This window comes from Procambarus clarkii, chromosome 85, assembly GCF_040958095.1.
Source record: "Procambarus clarkii isolate CNS0578487 chromosome 85, FALCON_Pclarkii_2.0, whole genome shotgun sequence".
NCBI classification, from domain to species: domain Eukaryota; kingdom Metazoa; phylum Arthropoda; class Malacostraca; order Decapoda; family Cambaridae; genus Procambarus; species Procambarus clarkii.
In genome coordinates, this window is record NC_091234.1 from 21,758,136 (window position 1) to 21,783,135 (window position 25,000).

The 25,000-nt window shown below is 54.1% G+C and overlaps 1 protein-coding gene across 10 annotated transcripts in view; it reads left to right on the forward strand.

Moving 5' to 3' along the window:
• The window catches only part of LOC123746665 (regulator of G-protein signaling 7), a 390,003-nt gene that overhangs the window by 225,956 nt on the left and 139,047 nt on the right, over nt 1-25,000 (forward strand). For 9 of the 10 annotated variants that reach the window (XM_069316820.1, XM_069316816.1, XM_069316824.1 and 6 more), the window contains 2 exons: nt 11,888-11,962; nt 20,613-20,663. In XM_069316820.1, coding sequence (XP_069172921.1) covers nt 11,888-11,962; nt 20,613-20,663 — 126 coding nt within the window. The remainder of the gene's footprint in view (nt 1-11,887; nt 11,963-20,612; nt 20,664-25,000) is intronic. The other variant, XM_069316821.1, reaches the window with a different exon arrangement.

Consider the following 25,000-nt stretch of genomic DNA (forward strand, 5'->3'; position numbering starts at 1 on the left):
TGCTGCCTGAGTTTCCCTGGCGGTCACTTGTGCCTCGACAGACTCCTTGGTGAACCAGATACCTTTAATATCGTTCTCCTTACTCACTTTTATCCTCATATTGGCAGCCTTAGTGATATTTAGCACCCTGTGATGATCCTGCGAGTTTGACGGTGTTACATAGTCTTCACTTTGGGCTGGACGGTAGAGCGACGGTCTCGCTACATGCAGGTCGGTGTTCAATCCCCGACCTTTCAAGTGGTTGGGCACCATCCCCCCCCCTCATCCTGTCCCATCCCAAATCCGTATCCCGACCCCTTCCAAGTGCTATATAGTCATAATGGCTTGACGCTTTCCCCTGATTGCCTTCCTCTCCCCTGCTTGGTGCCTTCTTGATAACTACGGACCATTCTCGCTCACAAGCCCTTGCTAAGCACCTGAAAGAATGATAAGCCTAAGACTAGTTACACGCCTTCAAAGAGTAAGGTTTGTAAGCCAACATCAACATGACTTTAGAGCTGGGAAATCATGCCAAACCTGACCTAATCTAACCTAACCTGACCTAACCTAACCTAACCTGACCTAACCTGACCTAACCTAACCTGACCTGACCTAACCTAACCTAACCTAACCTGACCTGACCTAACCTAACCTAACCTAACCTGACCTGACCTGACCTAACCTAACCTAACCTGACCTGACCTGACCTGACCTGACCTGACCTAACCTAACCTAACCTAACCTGACCTGACCTGACCTAACCTAACCTAACCTGACCTGACCTAACCTAACCTGACCTAACCTAACCTAACCTAACCTGACCTGACCTGACCTGACCTAACCTAACCTAACCTAACCTGACCTGACCTGACCTGACCTAACCTAACCTAACCTAACCTGACCTGACCTGACCTAACCTAACCTAACCTGACCTGACCTGACCTGACCTAACCTAACCTAACCTAACCTGACCTGACCTGACCTGACCTAACCTGACCTGACCTGACCTGACCTGACCTGACCTGACCTGACCTGACCTGACCTACAAGAGTTTTATGATAACGAAAATAAAGCATGATGGAGAAGACTGCATATTTCTGGACTGCCAAAGAGCCTTTGATACAGTACAACACAGGATATTACCATGTAAACTTAAGAGGCAGACAGGAGTAAGTGTGTTAGGGGCGAGGAGTCGAACTGGGGCCGGGTAACAAGCGGAGTTCCTCAAGGGTTCAACCCGTCCTCCATATATGGGGAGGTAAATGTAACAGCACCAGTAAGTACAATTATGTACTATTCCTAGCAGTCAGGAATTGTACTTATCTTCACTTAGTATTAAACTGTACTGCCAAATATATTGTGAATATTTGAGTTTACCTGGAAAGCTGAATAGAAAACCACGACCTAACCTAACCTTCTTAGTGTTTGAAGATAAACATTTTATTGCTTCTTAATTACAATTAGTACTTAACCTATAGCTATACTGATATTACAGTTTTATAAAACTAATAAAACAAAACTCAAATTTATCAATAAATTGTAAAGTAACTCTGAATAATTAAATTTCTATTTAATAAAACTGAAAAAGAAATTCCTGATGTTTAAAACTTGTGTATAGCAAATTGAACTTGAAAACTTCATCTTAAAATTCTGAGTCTTAACAGAAAACGAGGAGAATAAATGGGGAGGTAAATGTAACAGCCTCATAAGTGCAATTATGTACTATGTATAACAGTCAGGAAATGTACTTATTACACTTAGTATTAAAGTGTACTTTCAGTTCGGAGGATGGGTTGCAAGGGTCGGTGTTGGGAGCCATACTGTTCATCATTGATGCAATTTAGTATTATTATTTTTTGGTTGAGATATATACAAGAGTTGTTACATTCTTGTAGAGCCACTAGTACGCGTAGCGTTTCGGGCAAGTCCTTAATCCTATGGTCCCTGGAATACGATCCCCGCCGCGAAGAATCGTTGTTTCATCCAAGTACACATTTTACTGTTGCGTTAAACAGAGGCTACAGTTAAGGAATTGCGCCCAGTAAATCCTCCCCGGCCAGGATACGAACCCATGACATAGCGCTCGCGGAACGCCAGGCGAGTGTCTTACCACTACACCATGGAGACTGGTAAAATGACCTGCCTGCAAGCAACTTGTTCTCGCACTTTCTTACAGTCAATATTGACTTATTAAATAAGTGCATATGTGATATACTAATTTATTGTGAATATTTTAGTTTACCTTGAAGCTTCATAGAAAACACCGACCTTACCTAACCTTCTTAGTATGTTAAGATAAGCATCTTATTGCTTCGTAATTACAATTATTACTTAACCTATTATAAGTATAGGATAAGGATTATAGGTTAAGTAATAATTGTAATTACGAAGCAATAAGATGCTTATCTTAACATACTAAGAAGGTTAGGTAAGGTCGGTGTTTTCTATGAAGCTTTTCAAGGTAAACTAAAATATTCACAATAAATCAGTAGTTCACATATGTACGTATTTAATAAGTCAATATTGACTTTACGAAAGTGCGAGAACGGGTTGCTGCGAGAGTAGGCTTATACGTGGGTGATGACGATCCGTAACTAATGAGGAAGGTTGAGACAGATGAGACTTGAAGGATTCTCCAAGATGATTTAAAAAAGCTTCAGAGCTCATCCCACAAATGGCTGCTAGAGTTCAACACCAGCAAGTGTAAGATGATGGAATCAGGAGCCATCTTCTTGAGGTTATCTTGAGTGGATTTCTGGGCTTAGCGCCCCCGCGGCCCGGTCCTCGACCAGGCCTCGTTTTTGGTACACATCCCCAGGAAGCAGCCCGTAGCAGCTGTTTTAACTCCCAGGTATCAATTTACTGCTAGGTGAACAGGTGCATCAAGGTGAAAGACACTGCCTATTTGTTTCCGCCTCCACCGGGGATCGAACCCGGAACCTTAGGACTACAAATCCCAAGCGCTGTCCACTCAGCTATCAGGCCCCTGCCATGAGACCGAAAGGCCAATACACGATGAAGGAGAACAACCTCCCTATAACGACTAGAGGAAAACACCTGTGAGTGGACGTAACACCTTACTCCAGGGGCTTGTATAGCAGTCCCCGTGGCGCAGTGGTAAAGCACTCGCCCGGCGCTTCGCCAGCGCTTTGGCACGGGGTTCGTATCCTGACCGGGGAGGATTAACTGGGCGCCAATCCTTAACTGTAGCCTCTATTCACCCAGCAATGAATGGGTACCTGGTTGTTAAACGATTTGGCGGGTCGTATTCCAGGGAACATTAGGCTTAATGACCTGCCCTAAACGCTACGCCTGCTGGCGGCTGTACGAGAATCTATGAACTCATGTATATATAAATAGATAAATAAAATATAAAAAATATATAAATATACTATCGCCAGCCGGTTACTCTACTCTGGCAAAGGTCAGAACATCCTTCAGAAACTTGAATAAGGAGACTTTTAGATCAGTGTTCACCGCCTGTGTGAGGCCTGTCTTAGAGTATGCCGCACCTGCCTGCAGCACCATCTTAAACACACACATAAGCAAGCTCCAAAAGGTGAATAAGTTTTTAACGAGACTCAGAGCTGCGAGGGATGATATACGAAGATAGACTGAAGGAACTAAACCTGACGACGTTAGGGAGGAGGAGGGAGAGGGGGGACATGATACAGACGTATAAAATACTTATAGGGACTATTTTTCAGTTGATAGACGATGGATAAAGTTAGTTATGAACAGTATTGGAAAGTTTCCTTTGGCTATTTTTAGTTGGGAGAAGGGTTATTTTAGTTAAGTGTTAGTAAGAAATATTAAGTTGACTACGAGAATTACTTTGATGTAGTTTTGCAAATTGTTACGGCCCTACTGGGTCGCAACCGGGTTCTTTTCTGGTGTTATTAGAATTCGGGAATCCGGCCCCAAGTTAGTAGTGGCTTTCAAGGGGTGTGTTCCATAACGCAAGTTAAATTAAAGGGGAAGGGATACAAATGCACTGCTTTATATATATAATCACCACCACCATAAATAAATATATAAAGTCACACGGGGTTGCTATAACTACACTTATTATATACAGATTCGTCTTCCTCTGAAGACACAGGATGCTCCACGGTGCTCACGATGAGTAGCCCTGGTTCCCTTCTTCGTGGCCCACGATGAATCCTCTTCGATTCTCTCGGCGAATCTACCCCGGCCACAGGCCAGCCAAATCACAGTCCCACTGGGTGCTCCGTCGTGGAGGCCTCCAACCACAATCCAGCCTGTAGCTAGCAGGTACCGATCAGCTCTGCTGTGTAGGCCACTCCACGACCGATACTATGGTTGCGAGCCCTAGGCAGGAGCCTCGTGTGATTCCGCTGATCACTCTCCTCTCTCAGTACTACAGTGGCTAGTCTCCTCCACCAGCCAGCCCCGGATACGACGATTCCTCGACTCTGCCACGTCACAGGCAGGCTAACACACTCAACAGTGTTCGTCCGGGGGTGACTCACAGCTTCTTCAGAGCAAACTAGTGGAGAGACTTTAGCTGCCTTGGGTAGACTGATCCATCATCCAATGTAGCAGTCCCAGGTCGACTCTGTAATCAGACACGTCATTAGTACTGGGACTAGGGAACCTCACTTACAGGCTTAGACACAAACGTCCACCTATCCACTCCATAGATGGCGTTGCTGTCTAAGCGCCACCTCACCAGAGGTCAGCAGCGGCTATGTTATGAGCTGATTAAGACGGGAATCCAGCCCCTGTGGCCATATCCCGTCCTCACTAGATGGCGTCGTCCATTTGGAGGGGGTTTCGGGAGCGGACTCACAGATGGCGTTGTCGTCACTGCTCCGTGCTACGACGCTGGATTCGGGTCCGTAACACAAATAAAACTGGGTGACTAAATTTGTTGGGGGAACTGTATTGCTGTTGATAATATTTCACAAAGAACTAATTACTGAATGGAAGAAACAATGGGACATTTTATTTTAAAGGAACATGTAAGATAATATGTGGGGTGTGGGGGACGGCTGGGTGTGGGGGACGCGTGGGTGTGGAGGACGGCTGGGTGTGGGGGACGGCTGGGTGTGGGGGACGGCTGGGTGTGGGGGACGGCTGGGTGTGGGGGACGGCTGGGTGTGGGGGACGCGTGGGTGTGGGGTACGGGTGAGTGTGGAGGACGGCTGGGTGTGGGGGACGGCTGGGTGTGGGGTACGGGTGAGTGTGGAGGACGGCTGGGTGTGGGGGACGGCTGGGTGTGGGGGACGCGTGGGTGTGGGGGACAGCTGGGTGTGGAGGACGGCTGGGTGTGGGGGACGGCTGGGTGTGGGGGACGGCTGGGTGTGGGGGACGGCTGGGTGTGGGGGACGGCTGGGTGTGGGGGACGGTTGGGTGTGGGGGACGGCTGGGTGTGGGGGACGGCTGGGTGTGGGGGACGGGTGGGTGTGGGGGACGGCTGGGTGTGGGGGACGGCTGGGTGTGGAGGACGGCTGGGTGTGGGGGACGGGTGAGTGTGGAGGACGGCTGGGTGTGGGGGACGGCTGGGTGTGGGTGACGGCTGGGTGTGGAGGAAGGCTGGGTGTGGAGGAAGGCTGGGTGTGGGGGACGGCTGGGTGTGGGGGACGGCTGGGTGTGGGGGACGGCTGGGTGTGGGGGACGGCTGGGTGTGGGGGACGGCTGGGTGTGGGGGACGGCTGGGTGTGGAGGAAGGCTGGGTGTGGAGGAAGGCTGGGTGTGGGGGACGCGAGGGTGTGGGGGACGGCTGGGTGTGGAGGACGGCTGGGTGTGGGGGACGGCTGGGTGTGGGGGACGCGTGGGTGTGGGGGACAGCTGGGTGTGGAGGACGGCTGGGTGTGGGGGACGGCTGGGTGTGGGGGACGGCTGGGTGTGGGGGACGGCTGGGTGTGGGGGACGGTTGGGTGTGGGGGACGGCTGGGTGTGGAGGACGGCTGGGTGTGGGGGACGGCTGGGTGTGGGGGACGGCTGGGTGTGGGGGACGGCTGGGTGTGGGGGACGGCTGGGTGTGGGGGACGGGTGGGTGTGGGGGACGGCTGGGTGTGGGGGACGGCTGGGTGTGGGTGACGGCTGGGTGTGGGGGACGGCTGGGTGTGGGGGACGGCTGGGTGTGGGGGACGGCTGGGTGTGGGGGACGGCTGGGTGTGGGGGATGGTTGGGTGTGGGGGACGGCTGGGTGTGGGGGACGGCTGGGTGTGGGGGACGGTTGGGTGTGGGGGACGGCTGGGTGTGGATGACGGCTGGGTGTGGGGGACGGCTGGGTGTGGGGGACGGTTGGGTGTGGGGGACGGCTGGGTGTGGGGGACGGCTGGGTGTGGGGGACGGCTGGGTGTGGGGGACGGCTGGGTGTGGGGGACGGCTGGGTGTGGGGGACGGCTGGGTGTGGGGGACGGTTGGGTGTGGGGGACGGCTGGGTGTGGGGGACGGCTGGGTGTGGGGGACGGTTGGGTGTGGGGGACGGCTGGGTGTGGGGGACGGCTGGGTGTGGGGGACGGCTGGGTGTGGGGGACGGCTGGGTGTGGGGGACGGCTGGGTGTGGGGGACGGTTGGGTGTGGGGGACGGCTGGGTGTGGGGGACGGGTGGGTGTGGGGGACGACTGGGTGTGGAGGACGGGTGGGTGTGGGGGACGGCTGGGTGTGGGGGACGGCTGGGTGTGGGGGACGGCTGGGTGTGGGGGACGGTTGGGTGTGGGGGACGGCTGGGTGTGGAGGACGGCTGGGTGTGGAGGAAGGGTGGGTGTGGGGGACGGCTGGGTGTGGGGGACGGCTGGGTGTGGGGGACGGCTGGGTGTGGAGGAAGGGTGGGTGTGGGGGACGGCTGGGTGTGGGGGACGGCTGGGTGTGGGGGACGGCTGGGTGTGGGGGACGGGTGGGTGTGGAGGACGAGTGGGTGTGGAGGACGGCTGGGTGTGGAGGAAGGGTGGGTGTGGAGGAAGGGTAGGTGTGGAGGACGAGTGGGTGTGGGGGACGGGTGAGTGTGGGGGAAGGGTGGGTGTGGGGGAAGGGTGGGTGTGGGGGAAGGCTGGGTGTGGGGGAAGGGCTGGGTGTGGGTGGGACGGGTGGGTGTGGAGGAAGGGTGGGTGTGGGGGACGGCTGGGTGTGGAGGAAGGGCTGGGTGTGGGTGGGACGGCTGGGTGTGGGTGGGACGGCTGGGTGTGTGGAGGACGGCTGGGTGTGGGTGGGACGGCTGGGTGTGTGGGGGACGGCTGGGTGTGGGGGGGACGGCTGGGTGTGGGGGGGACGGCTGGGTGTGGGTGGGACGGCTGGGTGTGGGGGGGACGGCTGGGTGTGGGTGGGACGGCTGGGTGTGGGGGGGACGGCTGGGTGTGTGGGGGACGGCTGGGTGTGGGGGGGACGGCTGGGTGTGGGGGGGACGGCTGGGTGTGTGGAGGACGGCTGGGTGTGTGGGGGACGGCTGGGTGTGGGGGGGACGGCTGGGTGTGTGGAGGACGGCTGGGTGTGGGGGGGACGGCTGGGTGTGGGTGGGACGGCTGGGTGTGGGGGGGACGGCTGGGTGTGTGGAGGACGGCTGGGTGTGTGGGGGACGGCTGGGTGTGGGGGGGACGGCTGGGTGTGGGGGGGACGGCTGGGTGTGAGGGGGACGGCTGGGTGTGTGGGGGACGGCTGGGTGTGTGGAAGACGGCTGGGTGTGTGGAAGACGGCTGGGTGTGTGGGGGACGGCTGGGTGTGGGTGGGACGGCTGGGTGTGGGTGGGACGGCTGGGTGTGGGGGGGACGGCTGGGTGTGGGGGGGACGGCTGGGTGTGCGGGGACGGCTGGGTGTGGGTGGGACGGCTGGGTGTGGGGGGGACGGCTGGGTGTGTGGGGGACGGCTGGGTGTGGGGGGGACGGCTGGGTGTGGGGGGGACGGCTGGGTGTGTGGAGGACGGCTGGGTGTGTGGGGGACGGCTGGGTGTGGGGGGGACGGCTGGGTGTGTGGAGGACGGCTGGGTGTGGGTGGGACGGCTGGGTGTGGGTGGGACGGCTGGGTGTGTGGAAGACGGCTGGGTGTGGGTGGGACGGCTGGGTGTGTGGGGGACGGCTGGGTGTGTGGAAGACGGCTGGGTGTGGGTGGGACGGCTGGGTGTGTGTGGAGGACGGCTGGGTGTGTGGGGGACGGCTGGGTGTGTGGGGGACGGCTGGGTGTGGGGGGACGGCTGGGTGTGTGGAAGACGGCTGGGTGTGGGTGGGACGGCTGGGTGTGTGGGGGACGGCTGGGTGTGTGGAAGACGGCTGGGTGTGGGTGGGACGGCTGGGTGTGTGTGGAGGACGGCTGGGTGTGTGGGGGACGGCTGGGTGTGTGGGGGACGGCTGGGTGTGTGGAAGACGGCTGGGTGTGGGTGGGACGGCTGGGTGTGTGTGGAGGACGGCTGGGTGTGGGTGGGACGGCTGGGTGTGGGTGGGACGGGTGGGTGTGTGTGGAGGACGGCTGGGTGTGTGTGGAGGACGGCTGGGTGTGTGTGGAGGACGGCTGGGTGTGTGTGGAGGACGGCTGGGTGTGTGTGGAGGACGGCTGGGTGTGTGTGGAGGACGGCTGGGTGTGTGTGGAGGACGGCTGGGTGTGTGTGGAGGACGGCTGGGTGTGTGTGGAGGACGGCTGGGTGTGTGTGGAGGACGGCTGGGTGTGTGTGCAGGACGGCTGGGTGTGTGTGGAGGACGGCTGGGTGTGTGTGGAGGACGGCTGGGTGTGGGTGGGACGGGTGGGTGTGTGTGGAGGACGGCTGGGTGTGTGTGGAGGACGGGTGGGTGTGTGTGGAGGACGGGTGGGTGTGGGTGGAACGGGTGGGTGTGGGTGGGACGGGTGGGTGTGGGTGGGACGGCTGGGTGTGTGTGGAGGACGGCTGGGTGTGGGTGGGACGGCTGGGTGTGTGGGGGACGGCTGGGTGTGTGGGGGACGGCTGGGTGAGGGTGGGACGGCTGGGTGTGGAAGACGGCTGGGTGTGTGGGGGACGGCTGGGTGTGGGTGGGACGGCTAGGTGTGGAAGACGGCTGGGTGTGGGGGACGGCTGGGTGTGGGGGGACAATGGGTGTGGAAGACGGCTGGGTGTGTGGGGGACGGCTGGGTGTGTGGGGGACGGCTGGGTGTGTGGAAGACGGCTGGGTGTGTGGGGGACGGCTGGGTGTGGGTGGGACGGGTGGGTGTGTGGAAGACGGGTGGGTGTGGGTGGGACGGGTGGGTGTGGGTGGGACGGCTGGGTGTGTGTGGAGGACGGCTGGGTGTGGGTGGGACGACTGGGTGTGTGTGGAGGACGGCTGGGTGTGTGGGGGACGGCTGGGTGTGTGGAAGACGGCTGGGTGTGGGTGGGACGGCTGGGTGTGTGTGGAGGACGGGTGGGTGTGTGGGGGACGGCTGGGTGTGTGGAAGACGGCTGGGTGTGGGTGGGACGGCTGGGTGTGTGTGGAGGACGGGTGGGTGTGGGTGGGACGGCTGGGTGTGTGGAAGACGGCTGGGTGTGGGTGGGACGGGTGGGTGTGGGTGGGACGGCTGGGTGTGTGGGTGGGACGGGTGGGTGTGGGGTCATATATTAGTCACATCCTTTTTATTCCTGAGAATTATTTATAATCCTTTTTCCTATCTTCGTCACATTCCATTATTCTTGTCCGTGTTGCTGCATATGTTGTCTCTGTTTCTCTCTCCTCCTTGCCGGAGTCTCTGTTTCTCTCTCCTCCTTGCCGGAGTCTCTGTTTCTCTCTCCTCCTTGCCGGAGTCTCTGTTTCTCTCTCCTCCTTGCCGGAGTCTCTGTTTCTCTCTCCTCCTTGCCGGAGTCTCTGTTTCTCTCTCCTCCTTGCCGGAGTCTCTGTTTCTCTCTCCTCCTTGCCGGAGTCTCTGTTTCTCTCTCCTCCTTGCCGGAGTCTCTGTTTCTCTCTCCTCCTTGCCGGAGTCTCTGTTTCTCTCTCCTCCTTGCCGGAGTCTCTGTTTCTCTCTCCTCCTTGCCGGAGTCTCTGTTTCTCTCCTCCTTGCCGGAGTCTCTGTTTCTCTCTCCTCCTTGCCGGAGTCTCTGTTTCTCTCTCCTCCTTGCCGGAGTCTCTGTTTCTCTCTCCTCCTTGCCGGAGTCTCTGTTTCTCTCTCCTCCTTGCCGGAGTCTTTGTTTCTCTCCTCCTTGCCGGAGTCTCTGTTTCTCTCTCCTCCTTGCCGGAGTCTTTGTTTCTCTCCTCCTTGCCGGAGTCTCTGTTTCTCTCCTCCTTGCCGGAGTCTCTGTTTCTCTCCTCCTTGCCGGAGTCTCTGTTTCTCTCTCCTCCTTGCCGGAGTCTTTGTTTCTCTCCTCCTTGCCGGAGTCTCTGTTTCTCTCCTCCTTGCCGGAGTCTTTGTTTCTCTCCTCCTTGCCGGAGTCTTTGTTTCTCTCCTCCTTGCCGGAGTCTCTGTTTCTCTCCTCCTTGCCGGAGTCTCTGTTTCTCTCCTCCTTGCCGGAGTCTGTTTCTCTCCTCCTTGCCGGAGTCTTTGTTTCTCTCCTCCTTGCCGGAGTCTTTGTTTCTCTCCTCCTTGCCGGAGTCTCTGTTTCTCTCCTCCTTGCCGGAGTCTTTGTTTCTCTCCTCCTTGCCGGAGTCTGTTTCTCTCCTCCTTGCCGGAGTCTTTGTTTCTCTCCTCCTTGCCGGAGTCTTTGTTTCTCTCTCCTCCTTGCCGGAGTCTGTTTCTCTCCTCCTTGCCGGAGTCTTTGTTTCTCTCCTCCTTGCCGGAGTCTGTTTCTCTCCTCCTTGCCGGAGTCTTTGTTTCTCTCTCCTCCTTGCCGGAGTCTGTTTCTCTCCTCCTTGCCGGAGTCTCTGTTTCTCTCCTCCTTGCCGGAGTCTGTTTCTCTCCTCCTTGCCGGAGTCTTTGTTTCTCTCCTCCTTGCCGGAGTCTCTGTTTCTCTCCTCCTTGCCGGAGTCTGTTTCTCTCCTCCTTGCCGGAGTCTTTGTTTCTCACCTCCTTGCCGGAGTCTTTGTTTCTGTCCTTGTCACTCTTAGTGACTGTGTCCTTGCTTCCACTTTCCCGCCTCTTCTTGGCGTCTCTCTCGGTAAATAACACAAATAATTCTTTATAAACAAATGAAGGAGCGCGATATGTTGGCGTGTCTGGCGGTGGGGTGTAAAGTACACAGTTTACACCGGGGTGTAAACTGTGGGTGCTGGTGGTAGTGTATAGTGCGTGTGGACGGGTTGTCTTCACCCGCGGTAGCAGCGGGTGGGTAGGGGCTCCTCTCCTAGAACCGCAGGACGGCCCGCAGCCTGCTGGTCACCCGCGGACGGGCCCCGCAGCCTGCTGGTCACCCGCGGACGGGCCCCGCAGCCTGCTGGTCTCCCGCGGGCGGGTCCCGCAGCCAGCTGGTCACCCGCGGGCGGGTCCCGCAGCCAGCTGGTCACCCGCGGACGGGTCCCGCAGCCTGCTGGTCACCCGCGGGCGGGTCCCGCAGCCAGCTGGTCTCCCGCGGACGGGTCCCGCAGCCTGCTGGTCACCCGCGGGCGGGTCCCGCAGCCAGCTGGTCACCCGCGGACGGGTCCCGCAGCCTGCTGGTCACCCGCGGGCGGGTCCCGCAGCCAGCTGGTCTCCCGCGGACGGGTCCCGCAGCCAGCTGGTCTCCCGCGGACGGGTCCCGCAGCCAGCTGGTCTCCCGCGGACGGGTCCCGCAGCCAGCTGGTCACTCGCGGACGGGTCCCGTAGCCTGCTGGTCTCCCGCGGACGGGTCCCGCAGCCAGCTGGTCTCCCGCGGACGGGTCCCGCAGCCTGCTGGTCACCCGCGGACGGGTCCCGCAGCCTGCTGGTCACCCGCGGGCGGGTCCCGCAGCCTGCTGGTCACCCGCGGACGGGTCCCGCAGCCAGCTGGTCACCCGCGGACGGGTCCCGCAGCCAGCTGGTCACCCGCGGGCGGTATAGACATTCACCAATGACATTCCCGCCAAAACCAACCATTGCTATCTTGTCTTTTTCGTTACAGCGTCGCAGTCACTAGTGACGTCTGTAGCCACTCCCCAGTGTGTGCCTCGGAGCGAGCAGACCTCTGTGTTCAAGGGTGAGTGACGCGTCCCCCTGCAACCTGGCTCACCGCACCCGCCTTGCTTCCCGCATGTCAACACGCAGCCATACGTGGCTATCGTGGCTACTCTTTATCTTGCCTTATGGCGTCACACACCTCAGAGCATGCAGGCACGCTCGTCGCCTCCACTTGGGCGGCCCACTCTCGGTCCTAACTCCGCCGGTCATCGGTCGCTTCATACCAGCACGTCCTCACTATCAGTACAGGCGCCTCAGTCAGGAAGGAAGCACACAGTGAAGGGTCACCAGTCACTGTCCACCAGTCACTTGACTGTTCTCTGGCGGGACCTGAGTGTCCACGACCAGTCGTCCCTGTGGGACCCGCATGAACACCCGGCCGTCCACCCTGAGCCGTCTGCCATCCCTGCAAACACCTAACGCAATTCTCCCTATTCGCAGCTTGTTACAACTCGTAATACAGTCGTTGCATCTTGGTATAACGTTTTTATGACGTATTAGATACAACTTGCTATATTGGTTGTTACAATTTGTCAGGTGTTAAACCTTGTTTGTACGTTGTAACAACGTCGTGTGTTTGGCGGGTATCCGCTCTCCTCCTAGACTAATACACACCTTCAAGTGTGTAACCTGAAATGTTCAGAGCTTCTCCGTCGAGAACCGGGCCTCGGGGACGTTAAGCCCCGAAATCATCACAAGATATCGCTCAAGGTAGGTCACCCTTGATTATTAATACATTTCTCGTAAATTATTGGAACATTCTCATTAAAAATGTCTGTAAGAACAGAATATTATAATGGCGTCATTTTGATTACTGCCATTGAACGGCCAAGACATCCCTATATATGATGAAACACCAGCAGGACCTACATCTATAGTTGCAAATGTTGAGTGTCACTTTGAGGTGAGTGCAAGCATGTGTGGCAGTGCACAATAGAAAGTTTTCACATATTCATACATCAAAACATTGTAACCATGATATATATATGTGCCAGTTTAGTCCTATTGTCTTGTGTAGGACCCTCTCTCCTGCGTGACAGTAAATACCAGCATTATCCTCACTTTAATAAGACTTAATTGAAATCCTCAGATTAGGCAAAATTGTAATTAATTTTGTCAATAAAGATCTTAATAATAAGTCTAGGGAGAGTAGTGAGGTAGACCCTGGTGAGGCCTTTTACTGCATCACACTTCCAGTTTACAATCAACTAATAAAGACTTTATGTAAACTCAGTAAGTGAAACTTTTCTCATACCTTGAATTACATCATAACTGGTACTGTGTAGTTCGTCAATTAGCAAGACTGAATCACCACCAGTGTTGGAGGGGGAGACATCACCACCACCAGTGTTGGGGGGGAGATACATCACCAGTGTTGGAGGGGAAGACATCACCACCAGTGTTGGAGGGTAGAGAAACATCACCACCAGTGTTGGAGGAGAAGACACATCACCAACAGTGTTGGAGGGGGAGACACATCACCAGTGTTGGAGGGGGAGACACATCACCACCAGTGTTGGAGGGGGAGACACATCACCAGTGTTGGAGGGGGAGACACATCACCACCAGTGTTGGAGGAGGAGACACATCACCACCAGTGTTGGAGGAGGAGACACATCACCACCAGTGTTGGAGGGTAGAGACACATCACCACCAGTGTTGGAGGGTGAGACACATCACCACCAGTGTTGGAGGGAAAGACATCACCACCAGTGTTGGAGGGAGAGACACACATCACCACCAGTGTTGGAGGGGAACACATCACCACCAGTGTTGGAGGGGGAGACACACATCACCACCAGTGTTGGAGGGGGAGACATCACCACCACCAGTGTTGGGGGGGAGATACATCACCAGTGTTGGAGGGGAAGACATCACCACCAGTGTTGGAGGGTAGAGAAACATCACCACCAGTGTTGGAGGAGAAGACACATCACCAACAGTGTTGGAGGGGGAGACACATCACCAGTGTTGGAGGGGGAGACACATCACCACCAGTGTTGGAGGAGGAGACACATCACCACCAGTGTTGGAGGAGGAGACACATCACCACCAGTGTTGGAGGGTAGAGACACATCACCACCAGTGTTGGAGGGGGAGACACATCACCACCAGTGTTGGAGGGAAAGACATCACCACCAGTGTTGGAGGGAGAGACACACATCACCACCAGTGTTGGAGGGGAACACATCACCACCAGTGTTGGAGGGGGAGACACACATCACCACCAGTGTTGGAGGGGGAGACACACATCACCACCAGTGTTGGAGGGGGAGACACACATCACCACCAGTGTTGGAGGGGGAGACACACATCACCACCAGTGTTGGAGGGGGAGACACACATCACCACCAGTGTTGGAGGGGGAGACACACATCACCACCAGTGTTGGAGGGGGAGACACACATCACCACCAGTGTTGGAGGGGGAGACACACATCACCACCAGTGTTGGAGGGGGAGACACACATCACCACCATTGTTGGAGGGGGAGACACACATCACCACCAGTGTTGGAGGGGGAGACACACATCACCACCAGTGTTGGAGGGGGAGACACACATCACCACCAGTGTTGGAGGGGGAGACACACATCACCACCAGTGTTGGAGGGGGAGACACACATCACCACCATTGTTGGAGGGGGAGACACACATCACCACCAGTGTTGGAGGGGGAGACACACATCACCACCAGTGTTGGAGGGGGAGACACACATCACCACCAGTGTTGGAGGGGGAGACACACATCACCACCAGTGTTGGAGGGGGAGACACACATCACCACCAGTGTTGGAGGGGGAGACACACATCACCACCAGTGTTGGAGGGGGAGACACACATCACCACCAGTGTTGGAGGGGGAGACACACATCACCACCATTGTTGGAGGGGGAGACACACATCACCACCAGTGTTGGAGGGGGAGACACACATCACCACCAGTGTTGGAGGGGGAGACACACATCACCACCAGTGTTGGAGGGGGAGACACATCACCACCAGTGTTGGAGGGGGAGACACACATCACCATCAGTGTTGGAGGGGGAGACACACATCACCACCAGTGTTGGAGGGGGAGACACACATCACCACCAGTGTTGGAGGGGGAGACACACATCACCACCAGTGTTGGAGGGGGAGACACACATCACCACCAGTGTTGGAGGGGGAGACACACATCACCACCAGTGTTGGAGGGGGAGACACACATCACCACCAGTGTTGGAGGGGGAGACACACATCACCACCAGTGTTGGAGGGGGAGACACACATCACCACCAGTGTTGGAGGGGGAGACACACGTCACCACCAGTGTTGGAGGGGGAGACACATCACCACCAGTGTTGGAGGGGGAGACACATCACCACCAGTGTTGGAGGGGGAGACACACATCACCACCAGTGTTGGAGGGGGAGACACACATCACCACCAGTGTTGGAGGGGGAGACACACATCACCACCAGTGTTGGAGGGGGAGACACATCACCACCAGTGTTGGAGGGGGAGACACACATCACCACCAGTGTTGGAGGGGGAGACACACATCACCACCAGTGTTGGAGGGGGAGACACACATCACCACCAGTGTTGGAGGGGGAGACACACATCACCACCAGTGTTGGAGGGGGAGACACACATCACCACCAGTGTTGGAGGGGGAGACACACATCACCACCAGTGTTGGAGGGGGAGACACACATCACCACCAGTGTTGGAGGGGGAGACACACATCACCACCAGTGTTGGAGGGGGAGACACACATCACCACCAGTGTTGGAGGGGGAGACACACATCACCACCAGTGTTGGAGGGGGAGACACACATCACCACCAGTGTTGGAGGGGGAGACACACATCACCACCAGTGTTGGAGGGGGAGACACACATCACCACCAGTGTTGGAGGGGGAGACACACATCACCACCAGTGTTGGAGGGGGAGACACACATCACCACCAGTGTTGGAGGGGGAGACACACATCACCACCAGTGTTGGAGGGGGAGACACACATCACCACCAGTGTTGGAGGGGGAGACACACATCACCACCAGTGTTGGAGGGGGAGACACACATCACCACCAGTGTTGGAGGGGGAGACACACATCACCACCAGTGTTGGAGGGGGAGACACACATCACCACCAGTGTTGGAGGAGGAGACACACATCACCACCAGTGTTGGAGGGGGAGAGACACATCACCACCAGTGTTGGAGGGGGAGAGACACATCACCACCAGTGTTGGAGGGGGAGACACATCACCACCAGTGTTGGAGGGGGAGACACATCACCACCAGTGTTGGAGGGGGAGACACATCACCACCAGTGTTGGAGGGGGAGACACATCACCACCAGTGTTGGAGGGTAGAGACACATCACCACCAGTGTTGGAGGAGAAGACACATCACCACCAGTGTTGGAGGGTAGAGACTCATCACCACCAGTGTTGGAGGGTAGAGACTCATCACCACCAGTGTTGGAGGGTAGAGACTCATCACCACCAGTGTTGGAGGGTAGACACTCATCACCACCAGTGTTGGAGGGTAGAGACTCATCACCACCAGTGTTGGAGGGTAGAGACTCATCACCACCAGTGTTGGAGTGTAGAGACTCATCACCACCAGTGTTGGAGGGTAGAGACTCATCACCACCAGTGTTGGAGGGGAAGACACATCACCACCAGTGTTGGAGGGGGAGACAACACCACCAGTGTTGGAGGGTAGAGACACATCACCACCAGTGTTGGAGGGAGACACATCACCACCAGTGTTGGAGGGGGAGACACATCACCACCAGTGTTGGAGGGGGAGACAACACCACCAATGTTGGAGGGTAGAGACACATCACCACCAGTGTTAGAGGGGGAGACACATCACCACCAGTGTTGGAGGGGGAGACAACACCACCAGTGTTGGAGGGTAGAGACACATCACCACCAGTGTTGGAGGGAGACACATCACCACCAGTGTTGGAGGGGGAGACAACACCACCAGTGTTGGAGGGTAGAGACACATCACCACCAGTGTTGGAGGGGGAGACACATCACCACCAGTGTTGAAGGGGGAGACGCATCACCACCAGTGTTGGAGGGGGAGACACATCACCACCAGTGTTGGAGGGGGAGACACATCACCACCAGTGTTGGAGGGTAGAGACTCATCACCACCAGTGTTGGAGGGGGAGACACATCACCACCAGTGTTGGAGGGGGAGACACATCACTACCAGTGTTGAAGGGGGAGACACACATCACCACCAGTGTTGGAGGGTAGAGACTCATCACCACCAGTGTTGGAGGGGGAGACGCATCACCACCAGTGTTGGAGGGGGAGACACATCACCACCAGTGTTGGAGGGGGAGACACATCACCACCAGTGTTGGAGGGGGAGACACATCACCACCAGTGTTGGAGGGTAGAGACTCATCACCACCAGTGTTGGAGGGGGAGAAACATCACCACCAGTGTTGGAGGGGGAGACACATCACCACCAGTGTTGGAGGGTAGAGACACATCACCACCAGTGTTGGAGGGTAGAGACGCATCACCACCAGTGTTGGAGGGTAGAGACACATCACCACCAGTGTTGGAGGGGGAGACACATCACCACCAGTGTTGAAGGGGGAGACGCATCACCACCAGTGTTGGAGGGGGAGACACATCACCACCAGTGTTGGAGGGGGAGACACATCACCACCAGTGTTGGAGGGGGAGACACATCACCACCAGTGTTGGAGGGTAGAGACACATCACCACCAGTGTTGGAGGGTAGAGACGCATCACCACCAGTGTTGGAGGGTAGAGACACATCACCACCAGTGTTGGAGGGGGAGACACCACCAATGTTGGAGGAAGGTGTGGCTCTGGCCTCCACCACACCCCATGGCCGGCGTCACAACTTGGGTGGAGGGAGAGTGAGCACTTACTGGAGGGTGTGGTTGGTGGGGCAGGTGTGTGCTTTATGGGGTGGTGTGCAGTGACTGTGTGTCGTGTGTGTGTGTGTGTGTCGTGTGTGTGTGTTTTGTGTGTGTGTGTGTGTCGTGTGTGTGTGTCGTGTGTGTGTGTGTGTGTGTGTGTGTGTGTGTGTGTGTGTGTGTGTGTGTGTGTGTGTGTGTGTGTGTGTCGCGTGTGTGTGTCGTGTGTGTGTGTCGTGTGTGTCGTGTGTGTGTGTGTGTGTCGTGTGTGTGTGTGTGTGTGTCGTGTGTGTGTGTGTGTGTCGTGTGTGTGTGTGTCGTGTGTGTGTGTGTGTCGTGTGTGTGTGTGTCGTGTGTGTGTGTGTGTCGTGTGTGTGTCGTGTGTGTGTGTCGTGTGTGTGTGTCGTGTGTGTGTCGTGTGTGTCGTGTGTGTGTGTGTGTGTGTGTGTGTGTCGTGTGTGTGTGTGTGTGTGTCGTGTGTGTGTGTGTCGTGTGTGTGTGTGTCGTGTGTGTCGTGTGTGTGTGTGTCGTGTGTGTGTGTGTGTGTGTCGTGTGTGTGTGTGTGTGTGTGTGTGTCGTGCGTGTGTGTCGTGTGTGTCGTGTGTGTGTGTGTCGTGTGTGTGTGTGTGTGTGTCGTGTGTGTGTGTGTGTCGTGTGTGTGTGTGTGTGTCGTGTGTGTCGTGTGTGTGTGTGTGTGTGTCGTGTGTGTGTCGTGTGTGTGTGTGTGTGTGTGTGTGTGTGTGTGTGTGTGTGTGTGTGTGTGTCGTGTGTGTGTCGTGTGTGTGTGTCGTGTGTGTGTGTGTCGTGTGTGTGTGTGTGTCGTGTGTGTGTGTCGTGTGTGTGTGTGTGTGTCGTGTGTGTCGTGTGTGTGTGTCGTGTGTGTTTGTGTGTGTGTCGTGTGTGTGTGTGTGTGTGTGTGTGTGTGTGTGTGTGTGTGTGTATCGTGTGTGTGTGTGTGTGTGTGTGTGTGTGTGTGTGTGTGTGTGTGTGTGTGTGTGTCGTGTGTGTGTCGTGTGTATGTGTGTGTCGTGTGTGTGTGTGTGTCGTGTGTGTGTGTGTCGTATGTGTGTGTGTGTCGTGTGTGTGTGCGTGTGTCGTGTGTGTGTGTCGTGTCGTGTGTGTGCGTGTGTGTGTCGTGTGTCGTGTGTCGTGTGTGTGTCGTGTGTGTGTGTGTCGTGTGTGTGTGCGTGTGTCGTGTGTCGTGTGTGTGTGTGTGTGTGTGTCGTGTGTGTGTGTGTGTGTGTGTCGTGTGTGTGTCGTGTGTCGTGTGTGTGTGTCGTGTGTGTGTGTGTGTGTCGTGTGTGTGTGTGTGTGTGTGTGTCGTGTGTGTGTGTCGTGTGTGTGTGCGTCGTGTGTGTGTCGTGTGTGTGTCGTGTGTCGTGTGTGTGTCGTGTGTATGTGTCGTGTGTGTGTGTGTGTGTGTCGTGTGTGTGTGTGTGTCGTGTGTCGTGTGTGTGTGTCGTGTGTGTGTGTGTGTGTGTGTGTGTGTGTGTGTGTGTGTGTGTGTGTGTGTGTCGTGTGTGTGTGTGTCGTGTGTGTGTCGTGTGTGTGTGTGTGTGTGTGTGTGTGTGTCGTGTGTGTGTGTGTCGTGTGTGTGTGTGTGTGTCGTGTGTGTGTGTGTGTGTGTGAGTGTGTGTGTGTCGTGTGTGTGTGTGTGTGTGTCGTGTGTGTGTGTGTCGTGTGTGTCGTGTGTGTGTCGTGTGTGTCGTGTGTGTGTGTCGTGTGTGTGTGTGTGTGTGTGTGTGTGTGTGTGTGTGTGTGTGTGTGTGTGTGTGTGTGTCGTGTGTGCGTGTGTGTGTCGTGTGTCGTGTGTGTGTGTCGTGTGTGTGTGTGTGTGTGTGTGTCGTGTGTGTGTGTGTGTGTGTGTGTGTGTGTGTGTGTGTGTGTGTGTGTGTCGTGTGTGTGTGTGTGTGTGTGTGTGTGTGTGTGTGTGTGTGTGTGTGTGTGTGTGTGTGTGTGTCGTGTGTGTGTGTGTGTGTCGTGTGTGTGTGTGTGTGTGTGTGTGTGTTCCATGCATGTACTCACTAACACAGTTACCAGCACCACATATAAAGCTTCTATCAAAACATAGAGCTTTCCTCCCCACATAAAGCTTCCACCACAACACTGAGCTATACCACATAAAGCTTCCTCCACAACACTGAGCTATACCACATAAAGCTTCCACCACAACACTGAGCTATACCACATAAAGCTTCCACCACAACACTGAGCTATACCACATAAAGCTTCCACCACAACACTGAGCTATACCACATAAAGCTTCCACCACAACACTGAGCTATACCACATAAAGCTTCCACCACAACACTGTGCTATACCACATAAAGCTTCCTCCACAACACTGAGCTATACCACATAAAGCTTCCACCACAACACTGAGCTATACCACATAAAGCTTCCACCACAACACTGAGCTATGCCACATAAAGCTTCCTCCACAACACTGAGCTATACCACATATAAAGCTTCCACCACAACACTGAGCTATACCACATATAAAGCTTCCACCACAACACTGAGCTATACCACATAAAGCTTCCACCACAACACTGAGCTATACCACATAAAGCTTCCACCACAACACTGAGCTATACCACATAAAGCTTCCTCCACAACACTGAGCTATACCACATATAAAGCTTCCACCACAACACTGAGCTATACCACATAAAGCTTCCTCCACAACACTGAGCTATACCACATATAAAGCTTCCTCCAGAACAACTTTATTTTATAAATAACTTTACATTTCCAGGATACGACCTGATTGAATGGTTACTGGAGCGTCTGGAGATCGAGGACTCAGGTAAGGCACTGTAACGAGGCTAGTTGGGTTGTTAGTCTAGCAGCAGGTGTTAGTGTAGCAGCAGGTGTTAGTGTAGCAGGTGTTGTTAGTGTAGCAGCAGGTGTTGGTGTAGCAGGTGTTGTTAGTGTAGCAGCAGGTGTTGGTGTAGCAGGTGTTGTTAGTGTAGCAGCAGGTGTTGGTGTAGCAGGTGTTGTTAGTGTAGCAGCAGGTGTTGGTGTAGCAGGTGTTGTTAGTGTAGCAGCAGGTGTTGGTGTAGCAGCAGGTGTTGTTAGTGTAGCAGCAGGTGTTGTTAGTGTAGCAGGTGTTGTTAGTGTAGCAGCAGGTGTTGGTGTAGCAGGTGTTGTTAGTCTAGCAGCAGGTGTTAGTGTAGCAGGTGTTGTTAGTGTAGCAGCAGGTGTTGTTAGTCTAGCAGCAGGTGTTGGTGTAGCAGGTGTTGTTAGTGTAGCAGCAGGTGTTAGTTTAGCAGGTGTTGTTAGTGTAGCAGCAGGTGTTGTTAGTGTAGCAGCAGGTGTTGGTGTAGCAGGTGTTGTTAGTGTAGCAGCAGGTGTTAGTGTAGCAGGTGTTGTTAGTGTAGCAGCAGGTGTTGGTGTAGCAGGTGTTGTTAGTGTAGCAGCAGGTGTTGGTGTAGCAGGTGTTGTTAGTGTAGCAGCAGGTGTTAGTGTAGCAGGTGTTGTTAGTGTAGTAGCAGGTGTTGTTAGTGTAGCAGCAGGTGTTGGTGTAGCAGGTGTTGTTAGTGTAGCAGCAGGTGTTGGTGTAGCAGGTGTTGTTAGTGTAGCAGCAGGTGTTAGTGTAGCAGGTGTTGTTAGTGTAGCAGCAGGTGTTGGTGTAGCAGCAGGTGTTGTTAGTGTAGCAGCAGGTGTTAGTGTAGCAGGTGTTGTTAGTGTAGCAGGTGTTGTTAGTGTAGCAGCAGGTGTTGGTGTAGCAGGTGTTGTTAGTGTAGCAGCAGGTGTTGGTGTAGCAGGTGTTGTTAGTGTAGCAGCAGGTGTTGTTAGTGTAGCAGCAGGTGTTGTTAGTGTAGCAGCAGGTGTTAGTGTAGCAGGTGTTATTAGTGTAGCAGCAGGTGTTGGTGTAGCAGCAGGTGTTAGTGTAGCAGGTGTTGTTAGTGTAGCAGCAGGTGTTGGTGTAGCAGGTGTTGTTAGTGTAGCAGCAGGTGTTAGTGTAGCAGGTGTTGGTGTAGCAGGTGTTGTTAGTGTAGCAGCAGGTGTTGGTGTAGCAGGTGTTGTTAGTGTAGCAGCAGGTGTTAGTGTAGCAGGTGTTGTTAGTGTAGCAGCAGGTGTTGGTGTAGCAGCAGGTGTTAGTGTAGCAGGTGTTGTTAGTGTAGCAGCAGGTGTTAGTGTAGCAGGTGTTGTTAGTGTAGCAGCAGGTGTTGGTGTAGCAGGTGTTGTTAGTGTAGCAGCAGGTATTGTTAGTGTAGCAGCAGGTGTTGTTAGTGTAGCAGCAGGTGTTGTTAGTGTAGCAGCAGGTGTTGGTGTAGCAGGTGTTGTTAGTGTAGCAGCAGGTGTTGGTGTAGCAGGTGTTGTTAGTGTAGCAGCAGGTGTTAGTGTAGCAGGTGTTGTTAGTGTAGCAGCAGGTGTTGGTAGTCTAGCAGCAGGTGTTGGTAGTCTAGCAGCAGGTGTTGTTAGTCTAGCAGCAGGTGTTGTTAGTGCAGCACCAGGTGTTGGTAGTCTAGCAGCAGGTGTTGGTAGTCTAGCAGCAGGTGTTGTTAGTCTAGCAGCAGGTGTTGTTAGTGTAGCAGCAGGTGTTGGTAGTGTAGCAGCAGGTGTTGGTAGTCTAGCAGCAGGTGTTGGTAGTGTAGCAGCAGGAGTTGGTAGTGCAGCAGCAGGTGTTGGTAGTGCAGCAGCAGGTGTTGGTAGTCTAGCAGCAGGTGTTGTTAGTGTAGCAGCAGGTGTTGTTAGTGTAGCAGCAGGTGTTGGTAGTGCAGCAGCAGGTGTTGGTAGTGTAGCAGCAGGTGTTGGTAGTGTAGCAGCAGGTGTTGGTAGTGTAGCAGCAGGTGTTGGTAGTGCAGCAGCAGGTGTTGGTAGTGTAGCAGCAGGTGTTGGTAGTTTAGCAGCAGGTGTTGGTAGTGTAGCAGCAGGTGTTGTTAGTGTATCAGCAGGTGTTGTTAGTGTATCAGCAGGTGTTGTTAGTGTATCAGCAGGTGTTGGTAGTGTAGCAGCAGGTGTTGGTAGTGTAGCAGCAGGTGTTGGTAGTGCAGCAGCAGGTGTTGTTAGAGTAGCAGCAGGTGTTGTTAGTGTAGCAGCAGGTGTTGTTAGTGCAGCAGCAGGTGTTGGTAGTGTAGCAGCAGGTGTTGTTAGTGTAGCAGCAGGTGTTGTTAGTGTAGCAGGTGTTGTTAGTGTAGCAGCAGGTGTTGGTAGTGTAGCAGCAGGTGTTGGTAGTGTAGCAGCAGGTGTTGGTAGTGTAGCAGCAGGTGTTGGTAGTGTAGCAGCAGGTGTTGGTAGTGTAGCAGCAGGTGTTGGTAGTGTAGCAGCAGGTGTTGGTAGTGTAGCAGCAGGTGTTGGTAGTGTAGCAGCAGGTGTTGGTAGTGTAGCAGCAGGTGTTGGTAGTCATAAAAAAATTATAATAATTATATTGTGCATATAACAGCAGAAGAAATGTCAACTAAATAAACAGAAGATTACAGTTTTCTATAAGATTATATATGGCAGATATCACCAGTTAAATAAGTTGGTCAATAGTCAATAATGTTTGAAAATATCAAGACATGGGTTGACATTAAGGAGGTAAGGTAGGTTACAGGTAGTTAATTAGGTAGTGCTTAATTGTTATCTTAAACTGGTTGAGAGGGGTACAGTCTTTGACGTGTTTAGGAAGGTCATTCCACATTCTGGGCCCCTTGATTTGTAGAGCATTTCTAGTTTGATTAAGTCGTACTCTAGGAATATCAAAACTGTATTTATTTCTGGTGTGATGCTCATGGGTTCTGATACAACCTTCTAGGAAGCATTTAAGATCAGGATTGGCATTACAGTTCAGCGTTTTATATATGTATAATACACATGAGAGAATGTGCAGTGACTTGATATCTAACATATTCAGAGATTTGAGTAGGGGTACCGAGTGATGTCTGGGGCCAGAGTTGGATATTGTCCTAATAGCAGCTTTGTGTTGAGTAATTAGAGGACGTAAATGATTTTGGGTAGTAGAGCCCCAAGCACAAATACCATAGTTGAGATATGGATAGATTAGAGAGTAATAGAGAGTCACCAGGGCAGGGCGAGGAACATAATATCTGATCTTAGAAAGCATGCCAACAGTTTTAGAAACTTTTTTTTGATATATGTTGAATGTGGCCCTGGAAATTTCAGCTTGTTATCGATGAGATCACCATCAAATTTACCATCTACTTTGTTACTAATTTATATATTGTTTATTGGTAAATTAATTGGATATCAAAGAAGAAAAATCAGAAGAAAATTGGCTCGAGGGGTGTACCAAGTTAAATCAGCGTATATCCTTGGGCGATATCTGTACATCCTTGGGCGATATCTGTACATCCTTGGGCGATATCTGTACATCCTTGGGCGATATCTGTACATCCTTGGACGATATCTGTACATCCTTGGGCGATATCTGTACATCCTTGGGCGATATCTGTATATCCTTGGGCGATATCTGGAGGCAGATCAACAAGGCCAAAGGAAAATCGCCTCCTGCTTCGCCGCACCATGTTCATCCAGAGCAAGAAGCAGAAAGGTTAGCAAATCTATTTGCTTCCAGAGCCAGTCCCACTCAACTTCCTCAAGCAACTCTGACTCACCAACAAAGACTTCAAGCAGCAAGATGGAACAAACACAGATGATGCTTTAGCCTTACCTGACGAACTAGACCAACCTTTCAATCTGAAAGAACTCAGAAGTACTACAAAGAAAACTAAAAACACAGCTCCAGGCGAGGACAAAATCACTTACAACACGCTAGCCAAGCTAGGAGAAAAGGATGAAGAAGCCTTCTTGAATCTCATTAACAGAGTATGGGTGACAAGAACCCGACCACTCTCTTGGAATAAAGCAATTATAGTTCCCATTCCAAAACTTAAAGACCCAGGAAATCCAAGACCCATCTCATTAACAAGCTGTCTGGCCGAAACTGCAGAAAGAATGGCCCTTAATCGAATTGAATGGAAAGCCAATCCACTGCACCAAAATATGTTTGCTTAGAGAAAAGGTGTTGGAACCACAGAGTGCCTTACCTCCCTCCTGGATGAAATCAATGCCAAACCTGGAATCCTTATTTTTCTAGACCTTGAAAAAACCTTCGAGTTAACCAGTGCTCCAGCTACACTGTGCTGCCTTGTGGGTAAGGAAATCAAAGGACACGCTCTTGCCTTTGCCAAAGGA